Here is a 25619-nt window from a genome sequence, read left to right as displayed (position 1 = left end):
GTTCAAGTCATTTTAACCATGTACGCTAAAAAAATAAATAAATATTGACTTTAAACAAATGAATTATGCCAACATTTTCATCTAAATGTTTGTTAATGCACTTAAGTAAAGTCAACATTTTAGCGTGTACGTATTATTTTTTGCAGTGCAGTGGTGGTGTACGATTCCAAAGATGAAAAATACAATGAAAAAAAAAGGGCGAAGTTGAGTATTATGAACGCTAACTACTTGGATATATCACGCATGCAGAAAAATGAAAACGTTGATTATTGGTTATTGATTTGGCGAAAGTCCACGATCCTGAAGGCGTTTGTCGGCCGTTTCGGGGTTTGACGGAAAATGGATAAAGCGTAAATATTGCAGACGTTGTAAGATGCTGAGGAAAAAACAACAATCTCCTCTGTTGTTCGACGTCCCGCCGCCGGCCGGTGGAGCGAGAGGTCGGTGGTTCGGGTCCCTTCCGCGCTGCCCCTCGGCGTGTTCGCTGCCCTCTGGTGGCGGGACTCAGACGTGGCGCTTCATGTGCAGAGCCAGGTGGTCCGATCGAGAGAAACATCTGCAAAGACAGGCAGGAAAAAGGAGTTATTTGTGTTTCTTTGGAGCGAGTTCAAACTTACGACTGAAACAGGAACAAAACTAAAGAATTATTAAACCAAGACCAAACAAGTACAAATGTGAACGTGAATTTAAAGTACCGTATTTTAGGTATAAGTCGCACCCTTTCTCATAGTTTTGGCCGGGGTGCGACTTATACTCCAGAGCGACTTATATGTGATAATATTTGTTATTTTCACACTGACGACCACAAGAGGGCGCTCGAGGCTCTAAGCGACGCAGAAGAAGAATCTGCACTTCCTCTTCCTCTGGAGTTTGTGGAGTTGTTTAGAAGTGACACAGAGGAAGAAGAATTCAATGGATTTAGTGATTTGGGGTAAAACTGATGCTTTGGTAAACTTGTTAGCATGTTCTTTATGCTATAGTTATCTGAATAACTGTTCATATGTTACGTTAACATACCAGACACTTACCACAGTTCTGTCTGTGCCTCATGTAGCTGAAGGTGTTAGCGTTAGCATACGTCATGTAGCTGAAGGTGTTAGCGTTAGCATACGTTGTGTAGCTGAAGGTGTTAGCGTTAGCATACGTACATCTATTCACCATGTTCTCTCATCTGTTATTATTTTAAATTTCAAGATGAAATGTCTGTTCAGTGCGACTTATATATGTTTTTTTGTCTCTATTATGCATTTTTTGGCTGGTGCGACTTATACTCCGGAAAATACGGTACATTTTATCCAAATATTTGTCTTTTTTGGGGTTAGTCTTCGTTTACTTTCCTGGTACAGTTCACTTTTAGACCTTGTTTGTACATGGAAAGCCAAATATTTACTAGTTTTTAGATGGTAACCTGTTGTTTAGTCCTGGTTTGCTCCTGGTTTAGTTGATTTAGTTAAACTGTAATTCAGTCCTGACTCGGTCCTGATTCAGTCCTAGTCTTCTACAGTATAAATATTTGAAACTCTTCTGAGAATAAGCTGCAGGTGTCGAATCCCTTCCCCTTTCCCTCGCCCTCTCGCTTCTGCTGGAGTTTCTATTATTATTTGCACATTTACATCATCATTCACCATCACTCCGAGCACTTTTTACTTTATTTTCCACGGCGGAGGACGTGAAACTCAGCCGTAAAACCCGCCTGTAATAATATGAGTGAGCGAAGGCCAAAATGCGGCGTCTCTATAATGATTTTAATGAGAAATTTAACATGCAGTTTGCCTGAGGCTTTATTCATTTTTAATTATCCTTTATCACAGTGAGTGTTGTGGACATGACAGCTCAATGTAAGGAACGTCTCAAGGTCATTTTCACTCTGGGAGATGTAGATGGGCCTTTTCGGGGTGGAAATGTGGAGATATTATACTGTTCTAGTTTAGAATTCTGCTTCTTTAACAACAATAATAAAACAACAACATATTTGAATAAACCTGCGGCTGCCAAACAATGAACCAATGACTTTAAATAAAACAGCGACAGTGGCATTACGTCCTGACATAGTCCTGATTTAATCCTGACATAGTCCTGACATAGTCCTGACTTAGTCCTGACTTAGTCCTGACATAGTCCTGACTTAGTCCTGACATAGTCCTGACTTAGTCCTGACTTAGTCCTGACATAGTCCTGACATAGTCCTGATTTAGTCCTGACTTAATCCTGACTAAATCCTGACATAATCCTGACTTAATCCTGACATAGTCCTGACTTAGTCCTGACATAGTCCTGACATAGTCCTGACTTAGTCCTGACTTAATCCTGACTAAATCCTGACATAGTCCTGACTTAGTCCTGACATAGTCCTGACATTGTCCTGACATAGTCCTGACTTAGTCCTGACATAGTCCTGACTTAGTCCTGACTTAATCCTGACTAAATCCTGACATAGTCCTGACTTAGTCCTGACATAGTCCTGACTTAGTCCTGACATAGTCCTGACATAGTCCTGACTTAATCTTGACATAGTCCTGACTTAGTCCTGACATAGTCCTCTGACATAGTCCTGACTTAGTCCTGACAGTCCTGACTTAGTCCTCTTACATAGTCCTGACTTAGTCCTGACATATTCCTGACTAAGTCCTGACTTAGTCCTGACATAGTCCTGACATAGTCCTGACATAGTCCTGACTTAGTCCTGACTTAGCCCTGACTTAGTCCTGACATAGTCCTGACATAGTCGTCTTGACATAGTCCTGACTTAGTCCTGACATTGTCCTGACTTAGTCCTGACATAGTCCTGACTTAGTCCTGACATAGGCCTGACTTAGTCCTGACATAGTCCTGACATAGTCCTGACATAGTCCTGACTTAGTCCTGACATAGTCCTGACTTAGTCATTTAGCCGTGTGTGTCTGACTTGTTGTTACGGCGGTACAGTCTGTGGTTGCGGTACAGTCTGTGGTTGTGGGAGGTACAGTCTGTGGTTGTGGGCGGTACAGTCTGTGGTTGTGGGCGGTACAGTCTGTGGTTGTGGGCGGTACAGTCAGTGGTTGTGGGCGGTACAGTCTGTGGTTGTGGACGGTACAGTCTGTGGTTGTGGACGGTACAGTCAGTGGTTGTGGGCGGTACAGTCAGTGGTTGTGGGCGGTACAGTCTGTGGTTGTGGACGGTACAGTCTGTGGTTGTGGACGGTACAGTCAGTGGTTGTGGGCGGTACAGTCTGTGGTTGTGGGCGGTACAGTCTGTGGTTGTGGGCGGTACAGTCTGTGGTTGTGGGCGGTACAGTCTGTGGTTGTGGGCGGTACAGTCTGTGGTTGTCGGCGGTACAGTCGGCGGTTGTGGGCGGTACAGTCAGTGGTTGTGGGCGGTACAGTCAGTGGTTGTGGGCGGTACAGTCTGTGGTTGTGGGCGGTACAGTCTGTGGTTGTGGGCGGTACAGTCTGTGGTTGTCGGCGGTACAGTCGGCGGTTGTGGGCGGTACAGTCAGTGGTTGTGGGCGGTACAGTCTGTGGTTGTGGGCGGTACAGTCTGTGGTTGTGGGCGGTACAGTCTGTGGTTGTGGACGGTACAGTCTGTGGTTGTGGGCGGTACAGTCTGTGGTTGTCGGCGGTACAGTCGGCGGTTGTGGGCGGTACAGTCAGTGGTTGTGGGCGGTACAGTCTGTGGTTGTGGGCGGTAGAGTCTGTGGTTGTGGGCGGTACAGTCAGTGGTTGTGGGCGGTACAGTCAGTGGTTGTGGGCGGTACAGTCAGTGGTTGTGGGCGGTACAGTCAGTGGTTGTGGGCGGTACAGTCTGTGTTTGTCTGTGGTTGTGGGCGGCGTCCCGTGACACTCCTGCCTCTCGCACCTGTCGCAGTGGTTGCACTTGAAGGGCCGGGCTCCGGTGTGTTTGCGATAGTGTCGCGTGAGCTCGTCGCTGCGAGCGAAGCGCCACTCGCATCCTTCCCACGAGCATTTGTATGGCTTCTCTCCTGCAACACACAACGCAGAGATGTTTATTCAAGGTCCAGCCACACGTCCCTGTGGAATTCCCCCGAGCTCGACCCGTTCTGCAGCGTCTCTGGGGCCAAACCTGCAGCGGCGGAAGTGTAAGCAAGAAGTATCACATAAAAGTATTAATCTAGCCCTTTAAGTATGTACTTCTAGAGTGACAAAAGTATTTCTCACATGCAGCATTTCGGTCAACACAAGCGACTGAATCGATTTAATACTTTTAGTGGTCATTTTTTATTTATTGCATATTTTTGTTTGCTCAAGACGGGACTCGATAACCTTTTGGCAGGAAGTCACCAAGAAAGCGCGGGAAAAATAAACCCCCAAGTCTCAAACGATAAGAAAAATGCTTTTACTTCCCGACATTTGAGAGCAGGAATCTGTACTTTCTACTCGATTACATTTTTGAACTGGACTGAAACGTCAAAGTAAAACGTATCCGCTGCAATATCCATATTTGGGCTTTAAGTACACGGCAATACCCAATATCAACCAATATTAGGCAACTTTATCACAACTTCCTCAAAGCTGAAGAGCCGTTAACACCATAGTAACGCTAACAATAGGATTTGGTTTGTAATCACGGGGTTGAAAATGAGTCACTGGAGTATCGGCGCGGTATCGGAAAAATGACAAATCGATACCTAATCCATCAAATTCCAGGTATCGGCACAATACGAGTCGATACGGAGCGACCTTCACACGAGCGAGGGTTTGAGCGCGAGGGTTTGAGCGCATCTTTTAACATGTTCTTGAGTGAAGTTTAAAGGAGAGAGAGGGAGAGAGAGAAAGAGAGAGAGTGAAAGAGAGAGAGAGACTGAAAGAGAGAGAGAGAGTGATGATGCAACGACAGGTAAACGCTCAGCAGGACGATCCCGCTGAGAACGAAAGAAACGAGCGTGAAGGAGAACGTCCGAGAGCGAAAGTGATGGGTTTCTTTGAAGACATCATCCTTTCATCCTTTCATCCTTCCATCCTTCCATCCTTCCATCCTTCCATCCCCCCGTCTCTCTCTCTCTCTCTCTTTTCCCCGTCCTTCTCGTGTCCTTCGTTACTTCCCTTCACCTGAGGACGCGGGCGAGTCGTCTCCGGCTCAGAGTCTGGATTTTCAAATTAAAGCCTCTGAAGTCGGAGAAACAGTTTACCGTATATACTGAAAGTCGCACCTTTTTTCATAGTTTTGGCCGGGGTGCGACTTATACTTATGTTTATACTTATATACTTATACTCGGGAGCGACTTATATGTGATATTATTTGTTATTTTCACACTTGCAACTGCATTTCATACTCCAGAGCGACTTATATATGTTTTGTTCTTCTCTATTAAGCATTTTTTGGCTGGTGCGACTTATACTCAAGTGCGACTTATATTGCGGAAAATACGGTAATTACAGTGACGACTCAATCAAGTACTAAAATGGAGGAAAGTGCTCAAAATGCAGGGCCGGTTGAGGGTTGATTTTATTGACCCGCACATGTCGGTGGGTGTGCTTGGGGGGGTGACATGGGCGCCGTTAGCGACATGGAGCATGGATGCGTGCGCTGAAGATGCTCTGATGGCTGCGCAAGAGGAGGTGCACACTCGAGCGCGGTCCCGTCGCCCGCCCCGCCTCGCGCGCTCTCGCTCAGACCGCGCGCGCGCTCCCGTCCCCGCAGCCGCAGCGCGCGCTCGCCACCGCCGCCGCTCGCGCTCTCTCTCCCTCACCTCCTCTCTCTCTCTCTCTCCCTCCCCCCTCTCTCCCTCTCCCTCCCCTCCTCTCTCTCTCTCCCTCACCTCCTCTCTCTCTCTCCCTCTCTCTCCCTCCCCCCCTCTCTCCCTCTCCCTCCCCTCCTCTCTCTCTCTCCCTCACCTCCTCTCTCTCTGTCCCTCCCCCCCTCTCTCCCTCCCCTCCTCTCTCTCTCTCCCTCCCCTCCTCTCTCTCTCCCTCTCTCTCCCTCCCCCCCTCTCTCCCTCTCCCTCCCCTCCTCTCTCTCTCTCCCTCACCTCCTCTCTCTCTGTCCCTCCCCCCCTCTCTCCCTCCCCTCCTCTCTCTCTCTCCCTCCCCTCCTCTCTCTCTCTCTCTCTCTCCCTCCCCCCCTCTCTCTCTCCCTCACCTCCTCTCTCTCTCTCCCTCCCCCCCTCTCTCTCTCTCCCTCCCCTCTCTCTCCCCCCCCTCTCTCTCCCTCCCCCCCTCTCTCTCTCTCCCTCCCCTCCTCTCTCTCTCCCTCCCCCCTCTCTCCCTCTCCCTCCCCCCCTCTCTCCCTCCCCTCCTCTCTCTCTCTCTCCCTCACCTCCTCTCCCTCCCCCCCTCTCTCCCTCCCCTCCTCTCTCTCTCTCCCTCCCCTCCTCTCTCTCTCCCTCTCTCCCTCACCTCCTCTCTCTCTCTCCCTCCCCTCCTCTCTCTCTCTCTCTCCCTCCCCCCCTCTCTCTCTCCCTCACCTCCTCTCTCTCTCTCTCTCCCTCCCTCCCCCCCTCTCTCTCTCCCCCTCCCCTCCTCTCTCTCCCCCCCCTCTCTCTCCCTCCCCCCCTCTCTCCCTCCCCTCCTCTCTCTCTCTCCCTCACCTCCTCTCTCTCTCTCCCTCCCCCCCTCTCTCCCTCCCCTCCTCTCTCTCTCCCTCCCCCCTCTCTCCCTCTCCCTCCCCCCCTCTCTCCCTCCCCTCCTCTCTCTCTCTCTCCCTCACCTCCTCTCCCTCCCCCCCTCTCTCCCTCCCCTCCTCTCTCTCTCTCCCTCCCCCCTCTCTCCCTCCCCTCCTCTCTCTCTCTCCCTCTCTCCCTCACCTCCTCTCTCTCTCTCCCTCCCCTCTTCTCTCTCTCTCTCTCTCTCCCTCCCCTCCTCTCTCTCTCTCTCCCTCTCTCCCTCCCCTCCTCTCTCTCTCTCTCCCTCACCTCCTCTCTCTCTCTCTCTCCCTCTCTCTCTCCCCCCCCTCTCTCTCTCTCTTTCTCCCTCTCCCTCCCCTCCTCTCTCTCTCTCACCCTCTCTCGGAGGCTCAGGTGGCAGACTTCACACCCCTCGGCCTGTGTGTGTGTGTCTGGGTGTAATTGGGTGGAACAGCCCTTTTCTCTTCATCGCCTCCTCCACCTCCTCCTCCTCCTGCTCCTCGCTCTCCTTTGAACTGACACACATTTTACACAAACAGACAGGTCCCAGCGTCTGGTCATGTCATAATCTACACCACAGCACAAATATTACTGGACATATGTATAAACACTGCATTTAAACATGGGAAATCCATCTTTCTCTGAACAAAATAGCACTAGAGCGCACTCATCAGAGCTAAAGGATTCTAGATGATGTTTTAAGTAGTATTCGGTTCACAGTTCACATCAAACACATCCAGGAGCTTTGGAGAGAAGGTTCCAGTTCTTTTGTGATGTGTCTTTTAGTCCTGACACTGACTGTGAGTGGAGAACAGCTGCATGGCCTGAGAGGCATTCACCTGATCAACTGAAAGGTTCTATCGCTCCCTCTCTGTCTGTCTCTCTCTCTGTCTCTCCCCCTCTGTCTCTCTCTCTCTCTGTCTGTCTCTCTCTGTCTCTCTCTCTGTCTCTCCTCTTCACTCCCTCTCTGTCTGTCTCTCTCTCTGTCTCTCCCCCTCTGTCTCTCTCTCTCTCTGTCTGTCTCTCTCTGTCTCTCTCTCTGTCTCTCCTCTTCACTCCCTCTCTGTCTGTCTCTCTCTCTGTCTCTCCCCCTCTGTCTCTCTCTCTCTCTGTCTGTCTCTCTCTCTGTCTCTCTCTCTGTCTCTCCTCTTCACTCATTCTCTGTCTGTCTCTCTCTCTGTCTCGCCCTCTCTGTCTGTCTCTCTCCGTCTCTCCCCTTATCTCTCTCTCTCTCTCTCTCTCTCTCTCTCTCTCCCTCTCTGTCTCTCTCTCTATCTCTGTTTCTTCCCTTCTCTCCGTCTCCCTCTCTGTCTCTCTCTCTCTCTCCCCCCTCTCGCTCTCTGTCTCTCTCCCTCTCTGTCTCTCTCCTCCGTTACCTAGCTACTGCCTCCCCCTCTTCTCCGCGTTTCCTTCGGTTGCTAGGAGACTTTAGAACACATCCTGGCATCGCCGCGCTCTGATTGGCTCGTTTAACATTCCAGTCCCACATTCCAGGATTGAACGCCGCCAGAATTCCGACCGGAGTGCGCGGGGATGATGTCATTCTTTCAGAGATCTGCGTTTGTCTTTTCATATCGATAAATGATAAATGATGAATGAAAGGACGTTCCACAGCCTGAACAAAGACACCTGCTCTGAACATGACACTGGTCTAGAAACAGGACCTTTGACTTTGGACTTGCATTTTACCGTGACGAGCAGCTGATTTAAGTGATGTTTTTTATAGTGGTCAACATTAGCTGTGGTTGTGAAGCGAACAGGAGGCACTGCTCTGTCTGTTACTCCAGTTTGACTGATTAAACACAAGTGATTAAACCATCCATTCACAAATGGTAGATTATTGAACTCAGTATAATTCTGTCTATGTCCTTATTCACACTTTAACCCCGCCCACTGGTTCCTTTTGTTTAGACCGTCTAAGACCTGGTTTAGTTCTGTCTAAGACCTGGTTTAGTTCTGTCTAAGACCTGGTTTAGTTCTGTCTAAGACCTGGTTTAGTTCCTGGTTTGGGTCAATCTAAGACCTGGTTTGGGTCAATCTAAGACCTGGTTTGGATCAGTCTAAGACCTGGTTTAGTTCCTGGTTTGTGTCCGTCTAAGCCCTGGTTTAGTTCCTGGTTTGGGTCCGTCTAAGCCCTGGTTTAGTTCCTGGTTTGGTCTCTTTTGACCTGGCCCGTGCGACACCCCAAAGCTAAAAGCAGCAAATGAAAATAACTGAATGAAAAATTAAATGAAAGAAGATGAAACGTTACAGTCTCATTAAACTACATCTACGTCAATACGAGATGTTTCACGTTCCCTTCACTCCGCTCTCCTCTTTACGCTCTGTTAAATGGAATAATTGCTTGTCACGAGCCCATGGAGAGTCTCGGGCATAAAAATGTTATGACGCCTTGTAAAACTAGAGTATTATTCAGTCCTCTGCCTCCAATAGTTCCACTTTGAAATGACAAACAATGACAAAATCACACTGGAAATGAATCAGTCCCCAGTATTCAGCCGACTCGTACCGGAAGAAGAACGAGAAAAAACTATTAAAAATGAAATATTCTTTAAAGTTCCCATTCCTTAAAACGTCACGTGTCACATTACTACAGTCCAAGTTGTATTATTGCATTATTATATTATTATTGTTGTATTATTGTATTATTATTGTTGTATTATTGCATTATTGTATTATTATTGTTGTATTATTGCATTATTGTATTATTATTGTTGTATTATTGTATTATTATTGTTGTATTATTGCATTATTGTATTATTATTGTTGTATTATTGCATTATTATTGTTGATTTACTGTATTATTATTGTTGTATTATTGCATTATTGTATTATTATTGTTGTATTATTGTATTATTATCGTTGTATTATTGCATTATTGTATTATTATTGTTGTATTATTGTATTATTATCGTTGTATTATTGCATTATTGTATTATTATTGTTGTATTATTGTATTATTATCGTTGTATTATTGCATTATTGTATTATTATTGTTGTATTAATGCATTATTGTATTATCATTGTATGTTTTATTCACTCTGTTCCTCTCTGACAAGGGACGAGACTGGGGAAGGACATGCAGCAAACGGTCCACGATGCTGTGTTGGTGCGTTGCCGTGTGAACAGACGTATCAGCTTTAAAAAACAACAGATTCTCATTCTCAACACAGAATAATACCACATTTTTCATCTTTTTTGCGTGTTCAAATGAGCATCAAGTCACTCATTTTCGTACTGTTCCTGTAGCGACACAATCGAACCTCTCCAACATGTTCATCCCTGTCATTTCGATCCGATTTTTGATTTATGTGCAACAAGTGTGATTCTGTGGCGAGTGCACATCGTGAACTCGTCCGGGAGCAGCAACATTTGAGCGAAAACTGAAATATGAACCGATAAACTCAGACAGGACACGTTTCTAGAGGTCCAAACTAAGCATTTTTCTGGGATATTTGGTTGTTTGTAAAGGACATTTTTGATCATTGTGTCAACTCGACAGAGACATAATTTGCGCAGTCGTCGTGTGAAAACGTTTAAAACATCCAATCATATCAGTCCCACACGTCAGCAATTACACATTTCCCCAAATTATCCGGTCGTCTGTTGCCGTAATTTTGCCACGTGTATTTGTACTGTACAGCCCCACTCGTGATAATGATGTTTAATAGCCGCTGTAAAGGGCTAGTGCTAATGCTAGCTAACTGCTCCTCCCGCGGCGCTAATCCCCGGCTACATGTATGTTTAATCATTTATGTTCATATAAAAGCCAAGGAGAGGATTAGGCTAATTGGAGCTGAGCGCTGAGCCTGGAGGAGCGCGAGGGAGGGAACTGCAGCCAAAAGAGACCACAAATCCCAATGTTTCGTGTTCAAGCTGGAAGAATTTAGTTTTATTCTTATGGAACAAGGCTGTTATTTTACTTTTTTTCTATATTTTTTTGTTTTTTGTTTTACCTTCTTTTACAGTACAAGGGTGTCATTTTACTTTCTTTTTATGGAACAAGGGTGTTATTATAATTTATTTTTCATTTTTATTGTACAAGGGTGTTATTTTACTTTAATTTTCTCTTTATTGTACAAGAGTGTTATTTTACTCTATTTTTTATTGTTTTGCTTGCTCTCTGTGCCATGTTGTATTCATTTTTTTCTCTGTTCTGTTAAAAAAAATTACAAACAGGAAGTGAAACTATAAACCTAAAAAAATGAACTATTCTGTGATAAAATTTGTATAATTTAAAGGCAAAATTCTAAACATATTTATATTAACTGCATTTTAGTTCAATGAGTCGTCCAACCTGTAGGGGGGGCTTTGTCTCGACTCAGTCACAACTACTGTAACCCGCTGCTCTCCATTTAGCCTCCATTTTGGATCATTTCACGACCCGTTTCCTCCCTCCAGCTCTCATCCTGCCCATCACTGCTGGCACTGTTTTTCTTTTTATTTCTTTATTTTGCCTCAGTCTAAGCCCATAAAAGGCCAGATTAATGACGCTAAAGCCGCAACAACAACAACAACTACCACTGCCACCGTCACCGCCACCGCCGCCGCGTGGGTCTGCGGCCCACGAAACCGTAATCCGAGAAAACTGCCAACTCCGCCGTGACAAAACCCGGGGCTACGAAGCGACGCGCAAAATGATGTCGAGCTAGTAGCTAAAGTTGAATGATGCTAGCTGGAGGTGCTACGACCGCGCTAAAGTCCTGCGCCCGGTAGATAAATGACACTATCGGTGGCGTGCGACGGGCTGAAAAGAGGCAAACTCTGCGGGGCCGAGAGGCAGTTGGACGTAAAAGTAAGTGTAATGGATTTTCCCGCGGCGAGCAAAGGTGCAGCGTTTTTTCCTCACTTTGAAATATTTGATGTCGCCAGAAAAGGATTTGACTTCGCAAACCGATGTGCACGTTAAAGAAAAGAGGGTATAAAAGAGGTTTTGGTCTGATTTAGAGCAGCTTTTTAGCTCACTATGATGATTTTTCACATAACTATTATATGTTTTAGCCTCTTTTCTGTTTAAAGGTGCACTCTGTAACTTTTCGGATGACATTTAACTCATGTGTCTTGCATTTATTTGAATACAGACGCTTTTGGTGCTAAGAAGACCTATTTTATCTCTCAATAATTCTATAAAACACTTGTCATTATAGGGTTTTGTTTGTAGAATGTTACGGCAAATAATGAATTTAATACATTTTTGAATGAGAATGTAACATACCAACATGTGTAAGAAAAGAGAAGCGCTGTGCGTACTTCCCAGTTTAAATATGAAGATAAACTGGTCTGGATTCCCTGGTTTCCTGCCGACACATTCTGACAAGCACGGCTAGCTTAGCATAGCCTCCATCTCTTGTCAGTCTCGTCAAGGCTCTCAGCGCAGCCTTTAGCCGCTAGCCTGTAGCCACTGGACACATTAGCTGGTTTCCTTCAGCCTCAGAGGTCAGCGGGCGGGCAGCTGCAGCTAGCGGCTAATGCTAAAACATCATCACGCCCGCGCTAACACGGCCGAATCGCTCGTTTCATTTGTCCACGAGACCGAACATCATCAGCAGTTACTCAGTCGCTCAGACAGACCAAGCGGGTACGGAAATGCGATCAAGCGAGACATTAAGACGGTGCAGGGTCACGATTTAGAAACTTAATGTCCCGTTTTCTATCACGGACGTTGTGGAGCCACAAACATGTCGTTAACAACAATAATTAACCAAAAAAATCACAAAATACAGCAAAACAACTACAAAACACGGGGTTACATTGGTGCGACGAGGCGGACGTGTTTTCGGCGGACAATTGAAGGCGGCGGTGCGATCCCCCGTTAGCGGCGTCGCACGCGCCCTTTGTGTCGCTGAGCAGGACGCTAGCCTGATGCCATCAAATCAAAAACGCGGGACAAGAAACATTTGGTGGAACGTAGCAGTCTTTTCGCAGTCTACAGTTCCACGTTTAGGTCTCAACGAAGTACATTTTCAATCTGGGTGCTGAAGTTTGTTGATTTCTAGCAAATTTCTAGCAAGGGGCATTTTATTGATCTCTTTATGAAACGCTGGAACCTGTGCTTATCATGATTTATGCTTGTTGGACTTAATATTTGAATTTAGAGGCCGATACAAATGAAAACCTAGCTATTTTCTCGGAACAATAACAGAAGATATTCAAGCAATTCAACAGAAATGTAACACATGTCCTTGAATGCATAAAGGACTCTACAATTGAGCAGAAACATCCATTGTTTGTCCAATTTCTATATCTATTCCGCTGCTTGAGATAAAAAAAAGAGAAGATGCACACTTTCAAAACAACGTTCACAATAATCATCGTGGATTCAACGCATTTCCCCGCTCGCATCGTTCACGAGCGTCTGGAGTAAACAAAGATCATTTACGTCGACAAACTCATTAAAAAACTCTAAAAGAACGCCAGTATAACGGCGCAATTAGCGGAAAAGGAGAAGCCTCTGGTGTGAAAGAGCGATCGGAGAGAAAGCACCTTTTAATTGCAGAACCGAAGAAAAAAATAAATGAGCTAAATTGGCCTTGAGGGACTAATAAGTCTCTTTCCGATTCGGCGCGACGTTAACGGCGTTTTTCACTCGCTTTTGAGAACCCCAGAGTGCGCGTGCTTGCTAAGTTTGCACGGCTTTGTTCGAAATAGCTTTATGTCTTTTTTGTGTTGTGTGGAAATGCCGTTAAATCTCCTCCTTGGTTCCTCTGGGCCTCTCGTCTCCTGCAGCTCTCATCTTTCCACGCTCATGAAGGCGTTTTCGCACCGTCGGAACCTTTTGCAGTCGCTTTTTAGTCCCAGTTTGCTTCTTTCCAGTCAGACCGTTTCGGCGACACAAGCGCATGCAGAGCACCGTCGTTCTTTGGCAATGAATGCTACTTTTTCCTTCTGCCGGACTTTCATGAGAAACTACGTGGACTTTGCGATGTGGTGATAGGATTCTGTTCTAAGTTTACGTTGTAAGAATAGCAAAAAAAAAAAGACTGACAAACGAATAAAAGAATAGCGTATGCGTTGGAGCACGTTTGCACGGATTTAAACGACAGGTTCGGCAGTTTTTCGTGCAGAATAAAAGAGGATTTTCTGTTGTTTGTGGGAGAAATGACGGTACTTCCAGAATGGCAGCATTTGCCGTTGGCTAATTCGTTGCTAATCTGTTAAAATTAGGGTTCGATTGCGATGATCTGAGCAGCCCCGGGACACAGTGGCTCCAAATGACAAATCTTGATGCGTAAGTAGTAAGTCAGATTCATTATGTTACTACTTTGGAAATTCTGCAGTTTTTTTGAGCATCATAGTTTTATATGTGACTTTACGGATGTTTTACACTTTACAGAAGATAAAGTCATGTCATAAAGTCATGTCATAAAGTATGTTTTGGGCGTGGTGGCGTAGTGGTAAGGCGTTGGTCTCATAAGCCAAAGATCAATCCCCATCCACGCCATTACAATACTACATATTAGAATTAACTATTCTTGTCCTGCAAAAGCATGAAAACAAATCAAAAGTGATTATGTCAGTAGAAGTTTAATTGAAACTTGATAGATTGAAGATTAGTCCTTTATAGAGGCCGAACCATGATGTCTTTCCCAAATTATGCATGTTTTACAGGTGTGGTGGCCAAGTGGTAAGGCGTTGGTCTCGTAAACCAAAGATCATGGGTTCAATCCCCATCCACGCCTTTAAATGTTACAAGCAACTAACTCTTCTTGTCCTACAGAAGCAGGAGAATCACTGAACCACATGTTTCTGAGGATAGAGATATTATCCTTCTTTGAACACACAATACCATTTAAAGGCTTGGATGGGGATTGAGCCTAATCATATTTTGGGAAACAACAAAGTCTTAAAATCCTCATTTTAGCCTCAATTATGGAAACATAAAAGCTTTTCATACAATTTGTGAGAACGGTCAAAGAAGTCTTCTAGTGATGGTTTTCAACAGTCTGAACAGGTTTAGGATTCTTGTCTGAAAGAAACAAGAGAAACACTGAAGATCCTGAGGTGGTCAAATGGTGAAGTGTTGGTGTTGTAAAGCAAAGATCATGGGTTCAAACTCCATCCACGCCTCTAAATAATACTCTATGTAATGCTTTAGTTGTTTTATTACTTGGTTTACGGATCCGCCACACTTAGATTATTGATTCATACAATATAAATAAAATAAATTATTATAATTTTTTTTTATAAAGTACTGCCGACAACGCAAAAAAGCATTAAATTAAATGTCGGTGTAATCCCTCATTCGTCCAGGCGTGTTCCATTGTAGAAAAAGCTTCAGTTGTTTCATCTGGACTCAGTTAGAAAATAGTTGTTTTTTTATAACTAAGTCCAGATGAAACAACTGAAGCTTTTTCTACAATTAAATTATATGTAAAAAGGGGTATTATGTCAAAAGACAAATGCTCTCTTCACAGACGTGGTGGCCAAGTGGTAAGGTGTTGGTCTCGTAAACCAAAGATCATGGGTTCAATCTCCATCTATACATACTATACATACTACAAATACTAATCCATTTTAGTACTAACCATTCTTGTCCTATAAAAGCATGAAAACAAATCAGAATTAGTTCTAAACGTCTCCTTATTTCGGCTTTCAAATGTCTGAAGAATAAATGACAGGTGAAGTGTGAGGAATAAACATTTCTGGTGCATCACACAAATATGGCCTGATAATCATCACTAAAATACTTGATAAACCTGTTTTTAGCGTACGATAAGCAGCATCTCACCTGTGTGCGTCCTCTGATGAGCCTTGAGATGTGAACTTTTGGTGTAAACTTTCCTGCATCCGTTGAACTGGCACCTGTGAACCCTCTTTTTATTTTCGGGAATATCCAACCCGCCGCCTTGTTCGCCGTCGCTCAAAGCTCCGCCCCCATTCAGGCTGAACTGCGACGGCAACGCTCGGGCCGCCACCAGCCCCACCTTTTTCGCGACCAGCTTCAGCGTTAGCGTGCCGTCCGGCGTCGCCGTCAGCGTCTGCATGGGTTTAATTAGGTGTCGTCCCAATTCTGGCGAAGACGGCGGAGTTAGGGACGTGACGGCGGCGCTGAGCTGCGCCGCGTTGACGCCGGTAAGTTCCTTGGCGTTCTCGCGACCCGGCTTGGACAGTTGGAGGATTTTGGTGTGGATTTTGGGCAGGTTTTTGACCACGTGAGGAGGGCTCGGAGGCTCCTGCAGAGAGGGTAAAAGAGGGTCCAGAAGCTCTTCGTCGCTGTCGGCTCCGTGCATGAAGGCCGGCGTCAGGAGGCAGTCCAAATCGTCCTCGAAAAGCTCGGAAAGACACTTGGGTTCGGTCTGAAGGTAGCGCTCCAACTCCAAACAGGTCTGAAAGAGAAAGGACAAAAACGCAGAGGGTGAGAAAAGTCCCGCCACAAAATCAGTAACGACGGTGAGAGACTGTCAGACGCTTTATTTCTCACACGCTCAGCCACGTTAAAGACACTGAAATTTAGCAAAAAACGCACGACATCGACCTCCACAGTCTCGGGACGACGTCTTGTCTGTTTAGCGCCGCGGGAGTTTACGGCGGCCCAGGGAGGGAGAGGATTAAGCCGGTGATGGATTGGTGCTTTCAGGCTGCGCTCTCGGGGGCTGTGAACCGTGGCGCCCCCTGTCTGCTCCGCCTGCGCGCGACACGAGCGGCCGCGTGTCTACAGTATATGATCTACGATATGGACGGATGTTACCGGGGGAAATGATCGGGAAATGCAACGATGAGACGTTTTTTTTAGAATTGCACCAAAACTGAGAAATGTCCTTTTGTCAGTGAGTAGTGAGTAGTTCTTAGTTACTTTTACTTGAGGATGTACTTGTCAGATGTCCCACGTGCCCCTGACCTGGGTGCTACAAGGGTCAGTCCTGGGACCCCTTCTGTTCAACCTCTACATACTGCCGTTATGATGATACGCAGCGAAAATGTGTCCAATCACAATTATGCAGATGAGTCAGATCTATATTTCACTGATTTAGTCAGTTAGTCATTTAGTGGTTTAGTCCTGGTTTAGTCCAGGTTTAGTCCAAGTATAGTCCAGGTTTAGTCCTGCTTCAGTCCAGGTTTAGTCCTGGTTTAGTCCTGATTTAGTTCTGGTTTAGTCCTGGTTTAGTACTAGTTTAGTCCTGCTTCAGTCCAGGTTTGGTCCTGGTTTAGTCCTGGTTTAGTCCAGGTTTAGTTCAGGTTTAGTCCAGGTTTAGTCCTGGTTTAGTCCAGGTCTAGTTTATGTTTAGTTCAGGTTTAGTCGAGGTTTAGTCCTGGTTTAGTCCTGGTTTAGTCCAGGTTTAGTCCTGCTTCAATCCAGGTTTAGTCCTGGTTTAGTCCTGCTTCAGTCCAGGTTTAGTCCTGGTTTAGTCCTGGTTTAGTCCTGGTTTAGTCCTGGTTTAGTCCTGGTTTAGTCCAGGTTTAGTCCTGCTTCAATCCAGGTTTAGTCCTGGTTTAGTCCTGGTTTAGTCCTGGTTTAGTCCTGGTTTAGTCCTGGTTTAGTCCAGGTTTAGTCCTGCTTCAGTCCAGGTTTAGTCCTGGTTTAGTCCTGGTTTAGTCCTGGTTTAGTCCTGGTTTAGTCCTGGTTACAGTCAAATTTGGGAAGTGAACCTCCAACTTTTATTCAAATGGTTTTAATGTAATAAGTGTGTTTAAAAACAGCTTCGGTCCTAAAACAGCAAATATTTCACCAGGTTTAGATTTGATCTCTATCGTCTCCATAACGATGCATAATAAAGTCTCAAATGTCCGGGTCAGATTCACACGTTTAGACTTAATAATGAGCGTAAACAGCAGACAAACAGCAGCTGCATTTCTCTCTCGCCGGGAAAAATAACACTCTGAAAAACAAAACAGCTTCTGAGGCTCAACAAAGCACTGGCCTTGATCGCCACGGTAACGGAGATAAGGTCAGCAACATATAACACTTATTCTGCAAAAACATGTTTGAACGGCAACAAATGAACCTCAAAACAGCAAAAACATGAGGAAAACCACAGCAGCAGGAGAAACAGCAGGAAGAGAAACAGCAGGAGGAGAAACAGCAGGAGGAGAAACAGCAGGAGGAGAAACAGCAGGAGAAACAGCAGCAGGAGAAACAGCAGGAGAAACAGCAGGAGGAGAAACAGCAGGAGAAACAGCAGGAGGAGAAGCAGCAGGAGAAACAGCAGGAAGAGAAACAGCAGGAGAAAAAGCAGGAGGAGAAACAGCAGGAGGAGAAACAGCAGGAGGAGAAACAGCAGGAGGAGAAACAGCAGGAGGAGAAACAGCAGGAGAAACAGCAGCAGGAGAAACAGCAGGAGAAACAGCAGGAGGAGAAACAGCAGGAGAAACAGCAGGAGGAGAAGCAGCAGGAGAAACAGCAGGAAGAGAAACAGCAGGAGAAAAAGCAGGAGGAGAAACAGCAGGAGGAGAAACAGCAGGAGAAACAGCAGCAGGAGAAACAGCAGGAGAAACAGCAGCAGGAGAAACAGCAGGAGAAACAGCAGGAGGAGAAGCAGCAGGAGAAACAGCAGGAAGAGAAACAGCAGGAGAAAAAGCAGGAGGAGAAACAGCAGGAGGAGAAACAGCAGGAGGAGAAACAGCAGGAGAAACAGCAGCAGGAGAAACAGCAGGAGAAACAGCAGCAGGAGAAACAGCAGGAGAAACAGCAGGAGGAGAAGCAGCAGGAGAAACAGCAGGAGGAGAAGCAGCAGGAGAAACAGCAGGAGGAGAAACAGCAGGAGAAACAGCAGGAGGAGAAACAGCAGGAGGAGAAACAGCAGGAGGAGAAACAGCAGCAGGAGAAACAGCAGGAGGAGAAACAGCAGGAGAAACAGCAGGAGGAGAAGCAGCAGGAGAAACAGCAGGAGGAGAAGCAGCAGGAGAAACAGCAGGAGGAGAAACAGCAGGAGAAACAGCAGGAGGAGAAACAGCAGGAGGAGAAACAGCAGGAGGAGAAACAGCAGCAGGAGAAACAGCAGGAGGAGAAATAGCAGCAGGAGAAACAGCAGGAGGAGAAACAGCAGGAGGAGAAACAGCAGGAGAAACAGCAGGAGGAGCAGCAGGAGAAACAGCAGGAGAAACAGCAGGAGGAGAAACAGCAGCAGGAGAAACAGCAGGAGAAACAGCAGGAGGAGCAGCAGGAGAAACAGCAGGAGAAACAGCAGGAGGAGAAACAGCAGCAGGAGAAACAGCAGGAGAAACAGCAGGAGGAGAAACAGCAGCAGGAGAAACAGCAGGAGGAGAAACAGCAGCAGGAGAAACAGCAGGAGAAACAGCAGGAGGAGAAACAGCAGCAGGAGAAACAGCAGGAGGAGCAGCAGGAGAAACAGCAGGAGGAGAAACAGCAGCAGGAGAAACAGCAGGAGGAGCAGCAGCAGGAGAAACAACAGCAGGAGAAACAGCAGGAGGAGAAACAGCAGCAGGAGAAACAGCAGGAGGAGAAACAGCAGGAGAAACAGCAGGAGGAGCAGCAGGAGAAACAGCAGGAGAAACAGCAGGAGGAGAAACAGCAGCAGGAGGAGCAGCAGCAGGAGAAACAGCAGGAGAAACAGCAGGAGATACAGCAGGAGAAACAGCAGCAGGAGAAACAGCAGGAGAAACAGCAGGAGGAGAAACAGCAGGAGAAACAGCAGGAGGAGCAGCAGCAGGAGAAACAACAGGAGAAACAGCAGTAGGAGAAACAGCAGGAGAAACAGCAGGAGAAACAGCAGGAGGAGAAACAGCAGGAGAAACAGCAGCAGGAGAAGCAGCAGGAGGAGCAGCAGCAGGAGAAACAACAGCAGGAGAAACAGCAGGAGGAGAAACAGCAGCAGGAGAAACAGCAGGAGGCGAAACAGCAGGAAAAATAGCAGCAGGAGAAACAGCAGGAGGAGCAGCAGGAGAAACAGCAGGAGGAGCAGCAGGAGAAACAGCAGGAGAAACAGCAGGAGGAGAAACAGCAGCAGGAGAAACAGCAGGAGAAACAGCAGGAGGAGCAGCAGGAGGAGAAGCAGCAGGAGGAGAAACAGCAGGAGAAACAGCAGGAGGAGAAACAGCAGGAGAAACAGCAGGAGGAGAAACAGCAGGAGGAGCAGCAGCAGGAGAAACAGCAGGAGAAACAGCAGGAGAAACAGCAGGAGAAACAGCAGGAGAAGCAGCAGGAGAAACAGCAGGAGGAGAAACAGCAGCAGGAGAAGCAGCAGCAGGAGAAACAGCAGCAGGAGAAACAGCAGGAGAAACAGCAGCAGGAGAAACAGCAGCAGGAGAAACAGCAGGAGGAGAAACAGCAGCAGGAGAAACAGCAGGAGGAGCAGCAGCAGGAGAAACAGCAGGAGAAACAGCAGGAGGAGCAGCAGGAGAAACAGCAGCAGGAGAAGCAGCAGCAGGAGAAAGAGCAGGAGAAACAGCAGGAGGAGAAGCAGCAGGAAAACAGCAGGAGGAGAAACAGCAGGAGAAACAGCAGCAGGAGAAACAGCAGGAGAAACAGCAGTAGGAGCAGCAGCAGGAGAAACAGCAGGAGAAACAGCAGGAAAAACAGCAGGAGAAGCAGCAGGAGAAACGGCAGGAGAAGCGGCAGGAGCAGCAGCAGGAGAAACAGCAGCAGGAGCAGCAGCAGGAGAAACAGCAGGAGAAAAAGCAGCAGGAGAAACAGCAGGTGAAACAGCAGCAGGAGAAACAGCAGGAGAAGCAGCAGCAGGAAAAACAGCAGGAGAAGCAGCAGGAGAAACAGCAGCAGGAAAAACAGCAGGAGAAACAGCAGCAGGAGAAACAGCAGGAGAAGCAGCAGCAGGAAAAACAGGAGAAGCAGCAGGAGAAACAGCAGCAGGAAAAACAGCAGGAGAAGCAGCAGGAGAAACAGCAGGAGAAACAGCAGGAGAAACAGCAGCAGGAGAAACAGCAGGAGAAGCGGCAGCAGGAGCAGCAGGAGAAACAGCAGGAGAAACAGCAGCAGGAAAAACAGCAGGAGAAGCAGCAGGAGAAACAGCAGGAGAAACAGCAGGAGAAACAGCAGCAGGAAAAAACAGCAGGAGAAGCAGCAGGAGAAACAGCAGGTGAAACAGCAGGTGAAACAGCAGGTGAAACAGCAGGAGAAACAGCAGCAGGAGAAACAGCAGGAGAAACAGCAGCAGGAAAAACAGCAGGAGAAGCAGCAGGAGAAACAGCAGCAGGAAAAAACAGCAGGAGAAGCAGCAGGAGAAACAGCAGGAGAAGCGGCAGCAGGAGCAGCAGGAGAAACAGCAGGAGAAACAGCAGCAGGAAAAACAGCAGGAGAAGCAGCAGGAGAAACAGCAGGAGAAACAGCAGGAGAAACAGCAGGAGGAGAAACAGCAGGAGAAGCAGCAGGAGGAGAAACAGCAGGAGAAGCAGCAGGAGAAACAGCAGGAGAAACAGCAGGAGAAACAGCAGCAGGAAAAACAGCAGGAGAAGCAGCAGGAGAAACAGCACGAGGAGAAACAGCAGGAGAAGCAGCAGGAGAAACAGCAGGAGGAGAAACAGCAGGAGAAGCAGCAGGAGGAGAAACAGCAGGAGGAGAAACAGCATTTCTTACTCAAAGCGAGGACAATAAACCCTTCAAGACTCTTGAACATGGACTTTAACCCCGTGTGAAGGACCATACATGACTTTAAGACTGTTTTATCTCCCAAATGAAGCTCTCTTCACAGGTGTGGTGGCCTAGTGGTAAGGTGGTAAACCAAAGATCATGGGTTCAATCCCCATCCATGCCTCTAAATACTGTTCCATGAAGCAGCAGGGGAATATACTGAATTCTTCGGTGACAGCGATAATGTTTTCATTTTGTCAGTTGTTTAGAGAAATAAAATCACTGTTTTCATGATTAAAACGTGTGTATTTCATATTTGATTCTTAAAAATATATAGCAATGTGCACAATATATCAATGATCATATTTGCAGCATGATATAATGTTATCATAAGCCATATCGCGTACGTTGATATTTTTTAACACTGCAAATCATTATCAGGACTAGAGACTCTAACACTCTTAATTAATCAAAATGTCAAAAAAAAAATATTTAAAAAATGCTCGTAAATATTCTCTATCTAGAAGCCCATACATATTTCAACCTGTATTTGGTTGAAAATGAGTTAAAAGGTGTGAATGCCCAATAGAAAATAGAACATGAGTTGCAGTTGTAAAACAGGCGTTCCATCATCAGAATGTAATGTTCAGATAATCACCCCCTCAGGTCCAGCGCTTGTTCACTTCACTCAGATGTACTTCATTTACATTCAAACGCTCAGAGGGAAACGTCGCCTCCAAGACACGAGCACAAGCGCCGTTCTTATCAGCCCCGAGCAAACGTCTGGAGCGTTTAATGTGCGGAGCCCAGAAACAAGCCCCTCTGCAGGGCCCGACTCGGACAGAGAAGGGGCCGGAGCGGAGCCCAGAAACAAGCCCCTCTGCAGGGCCCGACTCGGACAGAGAAGGGGCCGGAGCGGAGCCCAGAAACAAGCTCCTCTGCAGGGCCCGACTCGGACAGAGAAGGGGCCGGAGCGGAGCCCAGAAACAAGCCCCTCTGCAGGGCCCGACTCGGACAGCGAAGGGGCCGGAGCTGGAGGAACGGGAAACTCGGAAACTATCTATCCATCCATCATCCATCCAATTATCAATCTATCTATCCATCCACCCACCCGTTCATCATCCATACATTTTTCCATCCATCTCTCCATCCACTAAATGCATCTCTAAATGAACTCTAATAGCTGTTGTGTTATGGATCGCCATGACGACTGGACACGGGCTAAACAGCATTTTCCGGTCACACAAAGGCCGGGTTATGGACAGGATGCATTGTGGGTAATCCCAATGAGCCATAGAAACATATGGAGCGGTCAAACTCTCTCTCTCTCTCCCACACGGACACGACGGTCAGCCTGTCGCTCTGCCCCGTGTGTCCAGCTCTGACCTCCATCTGAAGCGACAGTGGCCCACAGACGACCCCGTAAAGTCTGGACGTGTTCAGGACCGGCGTGCGGTCAAGTCAGCGTGCGGTCAAGTCAAACTGAGAATCACTCGGCCACGGCAGCGTCCGAAGGAATGTGTTCACTTATTTATGTCCGAAAGCCTCGGCAAAGATGTCCAGAGCGACTGTGGCGTCAGGCTGAACGGGCGAAAGCATCGGAACGACTGATGCGGAAGAGATTCTGAGAAAGAGGTAAAGATTCTGCAGAAAACAGGTTTGACCTTGAAAAGATGCTCAGGATAAACATGTTATTGTTTTCCATTGTGCAGAGAGAGAGAGAGAGAAGAGAGAGAGAAGAGAGAGAGAGAGAGAGAGAGAGAGAGAGAGAGAGAGAGAGAAGAGAGAGAGAGAGAGAGAGAGAGAGGGAGGGAGAACAGAGGGAGGGAGAGAAGAGAGGGAGAAGGAGAGAAAAGAGAGGGGGAGGAGAGAGATGAGAGAGAGAGAGAAGGAGAGAGGGAAGGAGGGAGAAGAGAGAGTGAGGAGAGAATGAGGGTTAGAGTGAGAGTGAAAGAGAAGAAAGGGGGAAGTAGAGAGAGAGGAGAGAGAGAGAGATGGTGAGGAAATAGAAGAGAGGGGGAAGGAGAGAGAGAGATAAGGAGAGAAAAGAGACAGAAAGAGAGAGAAGAGAGCAAGACGGAGGGGAAAAAGAGTGAGAGAGGAAAAATAGAAGATAGGCATCGAGAGAAAGAGAGGGAGGGAAAGAAGGAAAGCAAAGGAGGGAGAGAGAAAGATAGAAAGAGAGAGAAAGAGAGGGAAAGAGATGAGAAAGAGAGGGACAAAGAGAGAAACTGAGAGGGAGAGAGAAGGAAAACAAGAGGGAGAGAAGAGAGAGGGGGAGAAGGAAAAAGAGGAAGAGGGAAAGAGAGAAAGAGAGGCATTTGATTTGAACAGAACTTTATTGTGTCGGTCAGAACATTTGGCCGTTACTTTCACAAAATAACATAAAACTGAAGAATGAACACGGATTTAACAAAAACAGAGCTACCCGGAAAAGCGAGAGAACCCCAAACCCCAGCGGAGGAGAAGAGAGGAGGAGAGAGGAGAGAGTTTGTGTGGTTTGTAGGTCAGACGCTGTGAAGGTCGCGCTCACTGAAGGTCACTAACACAGACAGACTCACGCTGGGTGGAAAACTCCAGCTCCACGACACAAACCTGTGATATCCACCAAACACTTTTACACAACTGACCAGACACAACAGGAAGTGATCCTGTACGCTTCAGTCAAGGTCAAAGAAAATGACCCCAAAAGAGATCCTGTACGCTTCAGTCAAGGTCAAAGAAAATGACCCCAAAAGTGATCCTGTATGCTTCAGTCAAGGTCAAAGAAAATCACAATCTCATTCATTTTACTTCTAGTTCCATCCAGACTTCCAGGGTTTGTCCTTGTTTTCCTCATTCAGACCTGATTTACTCTTGATTTTTCTTAGTTAGACCTGACTTGTCCAGACACATTTTAATCTCTAGACCAGATTTAGTCCTCATTTTCCTCATTTAGTCTGATTTAGTCCTTGTTTTCCTAATTTAAACCTGATTTAGTCCTAATTTTTCTAATTTGACTTAGTCCTGACTTAACCCATTCGCCGTACTCGAACAACAAACATTCATCTCTTTTAGTTTCTCCATAATTATATCAACTCCAATCGTGTTTCTTTTGCTCACAGAAGTGACTCTAAAACCCGAGCCGCTGCTGCAACCCTTCTATTGCCACTAAAGCCATTATTGAAATGCCCTGGAAATAGCATGGTAATTTCCCCTCCGCGTCCATATTTATGTGCATAAATTGAGCGCGCCTTTCCGAATGAAGTGAAATCAACATCCCCGGCCTCTGCGTTTGAGCTGCAGGTTTAAAATATCCGAGTGCACGGCCTGTGTCTAAGCTGCTGCACGGGGCCTTTAATAATGAATGTGGGGAGCACTCAGGGCCCGACAGACAAAGAGAGGGAAGGAAGGAAAGTGCGCAGATGGAGGTGTGGCGAGGGAGTGCGCAGATGGAGGTGTGGCGAGGGAGTGCGCAGAGGGAGGTGTGGCGAGGGAGTGCGCAGAGGGAGGTGTGGCGAGGGAGTGCGCAGAGGGAGGCGTGGCGAGGGAGTGCGCAGAGGGAGGTGTGGCGAGGGAGTGCGCAGAGGGAGGTGTATTATTAAAACATATTTTGAAATTTGTGAAAAAAAATTATAAAATGTACATTTTTAAGGTTTATAATTTCACTTCCTGTTTGTACTAGGAAATTACCCAGCAAACACTGGGAAAAAACTCATCTTTTTTATTTGACAAATTAAAATATACGAGAGCGACTTTATTTTGTTGAATTCATGTTTAGAGAGTCTAAAAAAGTAGTTTCTTTTGTGTGAATTCTGTATAAACTTTGACTGGAATGAGTGATGATGTCACTTCCTGTCTTCATCTACAGATTTTTCAACGTTTTCTCCACAAATACCTGCTCGATCGGTGTAAAACTATCATTTATATGTACAACAGGTACAAATACACCAAATAAAGTCTAAATTAGAAAATCATAAAAACCTGTCATATGGACTTTAAGCATGTTTTGATGATATAACGATAATAATACCGATATCCGATATGTGCCGATACAATATTCAAATACTTAAAAACCATAGCAAGGCCCACAAATCTATGCTATTTGAAGTAACGATCCCAAATGAGTCATCTAAAAAACACACACATTCCGAATTTTCTCCCAAAGTCATTTTCAATCTAAGGAGCCGGCCCCTCCCTCTCCCGCCGCTCGATGGGTTCGTTCTAGACCGGTGTTTATTCAGCCCGGCCCAGACTCGCACTCCCGCCGCACTCTCGATACAAATAGGGCCTAATTGGAGCGTTTTGGCGTCCTCGTTTGAAGATCTACCTCTCGGCGAACGCGCCGACGCCGAGCCGTGTTCGCCGGCGGATAATTACGCCGAGGGAGAGGCGGAAAGAGGCCATTTATCTCGATAATTCGCTGCTTGTGTACATAACAGATCAGCTCTTGTGCGTTTGAAGAGGGGATAATGATAGAGAGGGAGGGAGAGAAGAGAGAGAGGGAGAGAGAGAGAGAGAGAGGGAGAAGAGAGAGAGAGAGAGGGAGAGAGAGAGAGGGAGAGAGAGAGAGAAGAGAGAGAAGAGAGAGAGGGAGAG

At 46.6% G+C, this 25619-nt stretch overlaps 1 protein-coding gene and 1 non-coding gene across 2 annotated transcripts in view; one reads left to right on the top strand and one right to left on the bottom strand.

Annotated features, from left to right (window-relative positions):
• Positions 1-423: 423 nt before the first annotated feature.
• klf7b (Kruppel like factor 7b) overlaps positions 424-25619 on the bottom strand; it is a 63531-nt gene continuing 38335 nt past the window's right edge. Inside the window, exons 2-4 of the mRNA XM_072445278.1 lie at positions 15288-15885; positions 3835-3958; positions 424-556 (exon numbers count right to left, since the gene is read on the bottom strand). Of these exons, the coding sequence (XP_072301379.1) occupies positions 505-556; positions 3835-3958; positions 15288-15885 (774 nt within the window). The 3' untranslated portion in view covers positions 424-504. The remainder of the gene's footprint in view (positions 557-3834; positions 3959-15287; positions 15886-25619) is intronic.
• trnat-cgu (transfer RNA threonine (anticodon CGU)) lies at positions 14167-14238 on the top strand. Its single transcript has one exon. It is a non-coding gene; the product is annotated as a tRNA-Thr (tRNA).

The sequence above is a fragment of the Eucyclogobius newberryi genome, unplaced genomic scaffold, assembly GCF_026437365.1.
Source record: "Eucyclogobius newberryi isolate DKJ021-1_F unplaced genomic scaffold, fEucNew1.0.hap1 SCAF_14, whole genome shotgun sequence".
In the NCBI taxonomy this organism is placed as follows: Eukaryota; Metazoa; Chordata; class Actinopteri; order Gobiiformes; family Gobiidae; genus Eucyclogobius; species Eucyclogobius newberryi.
This window is presented reverse-complemented; position numbering and strand designations above follow the sequence as displayed.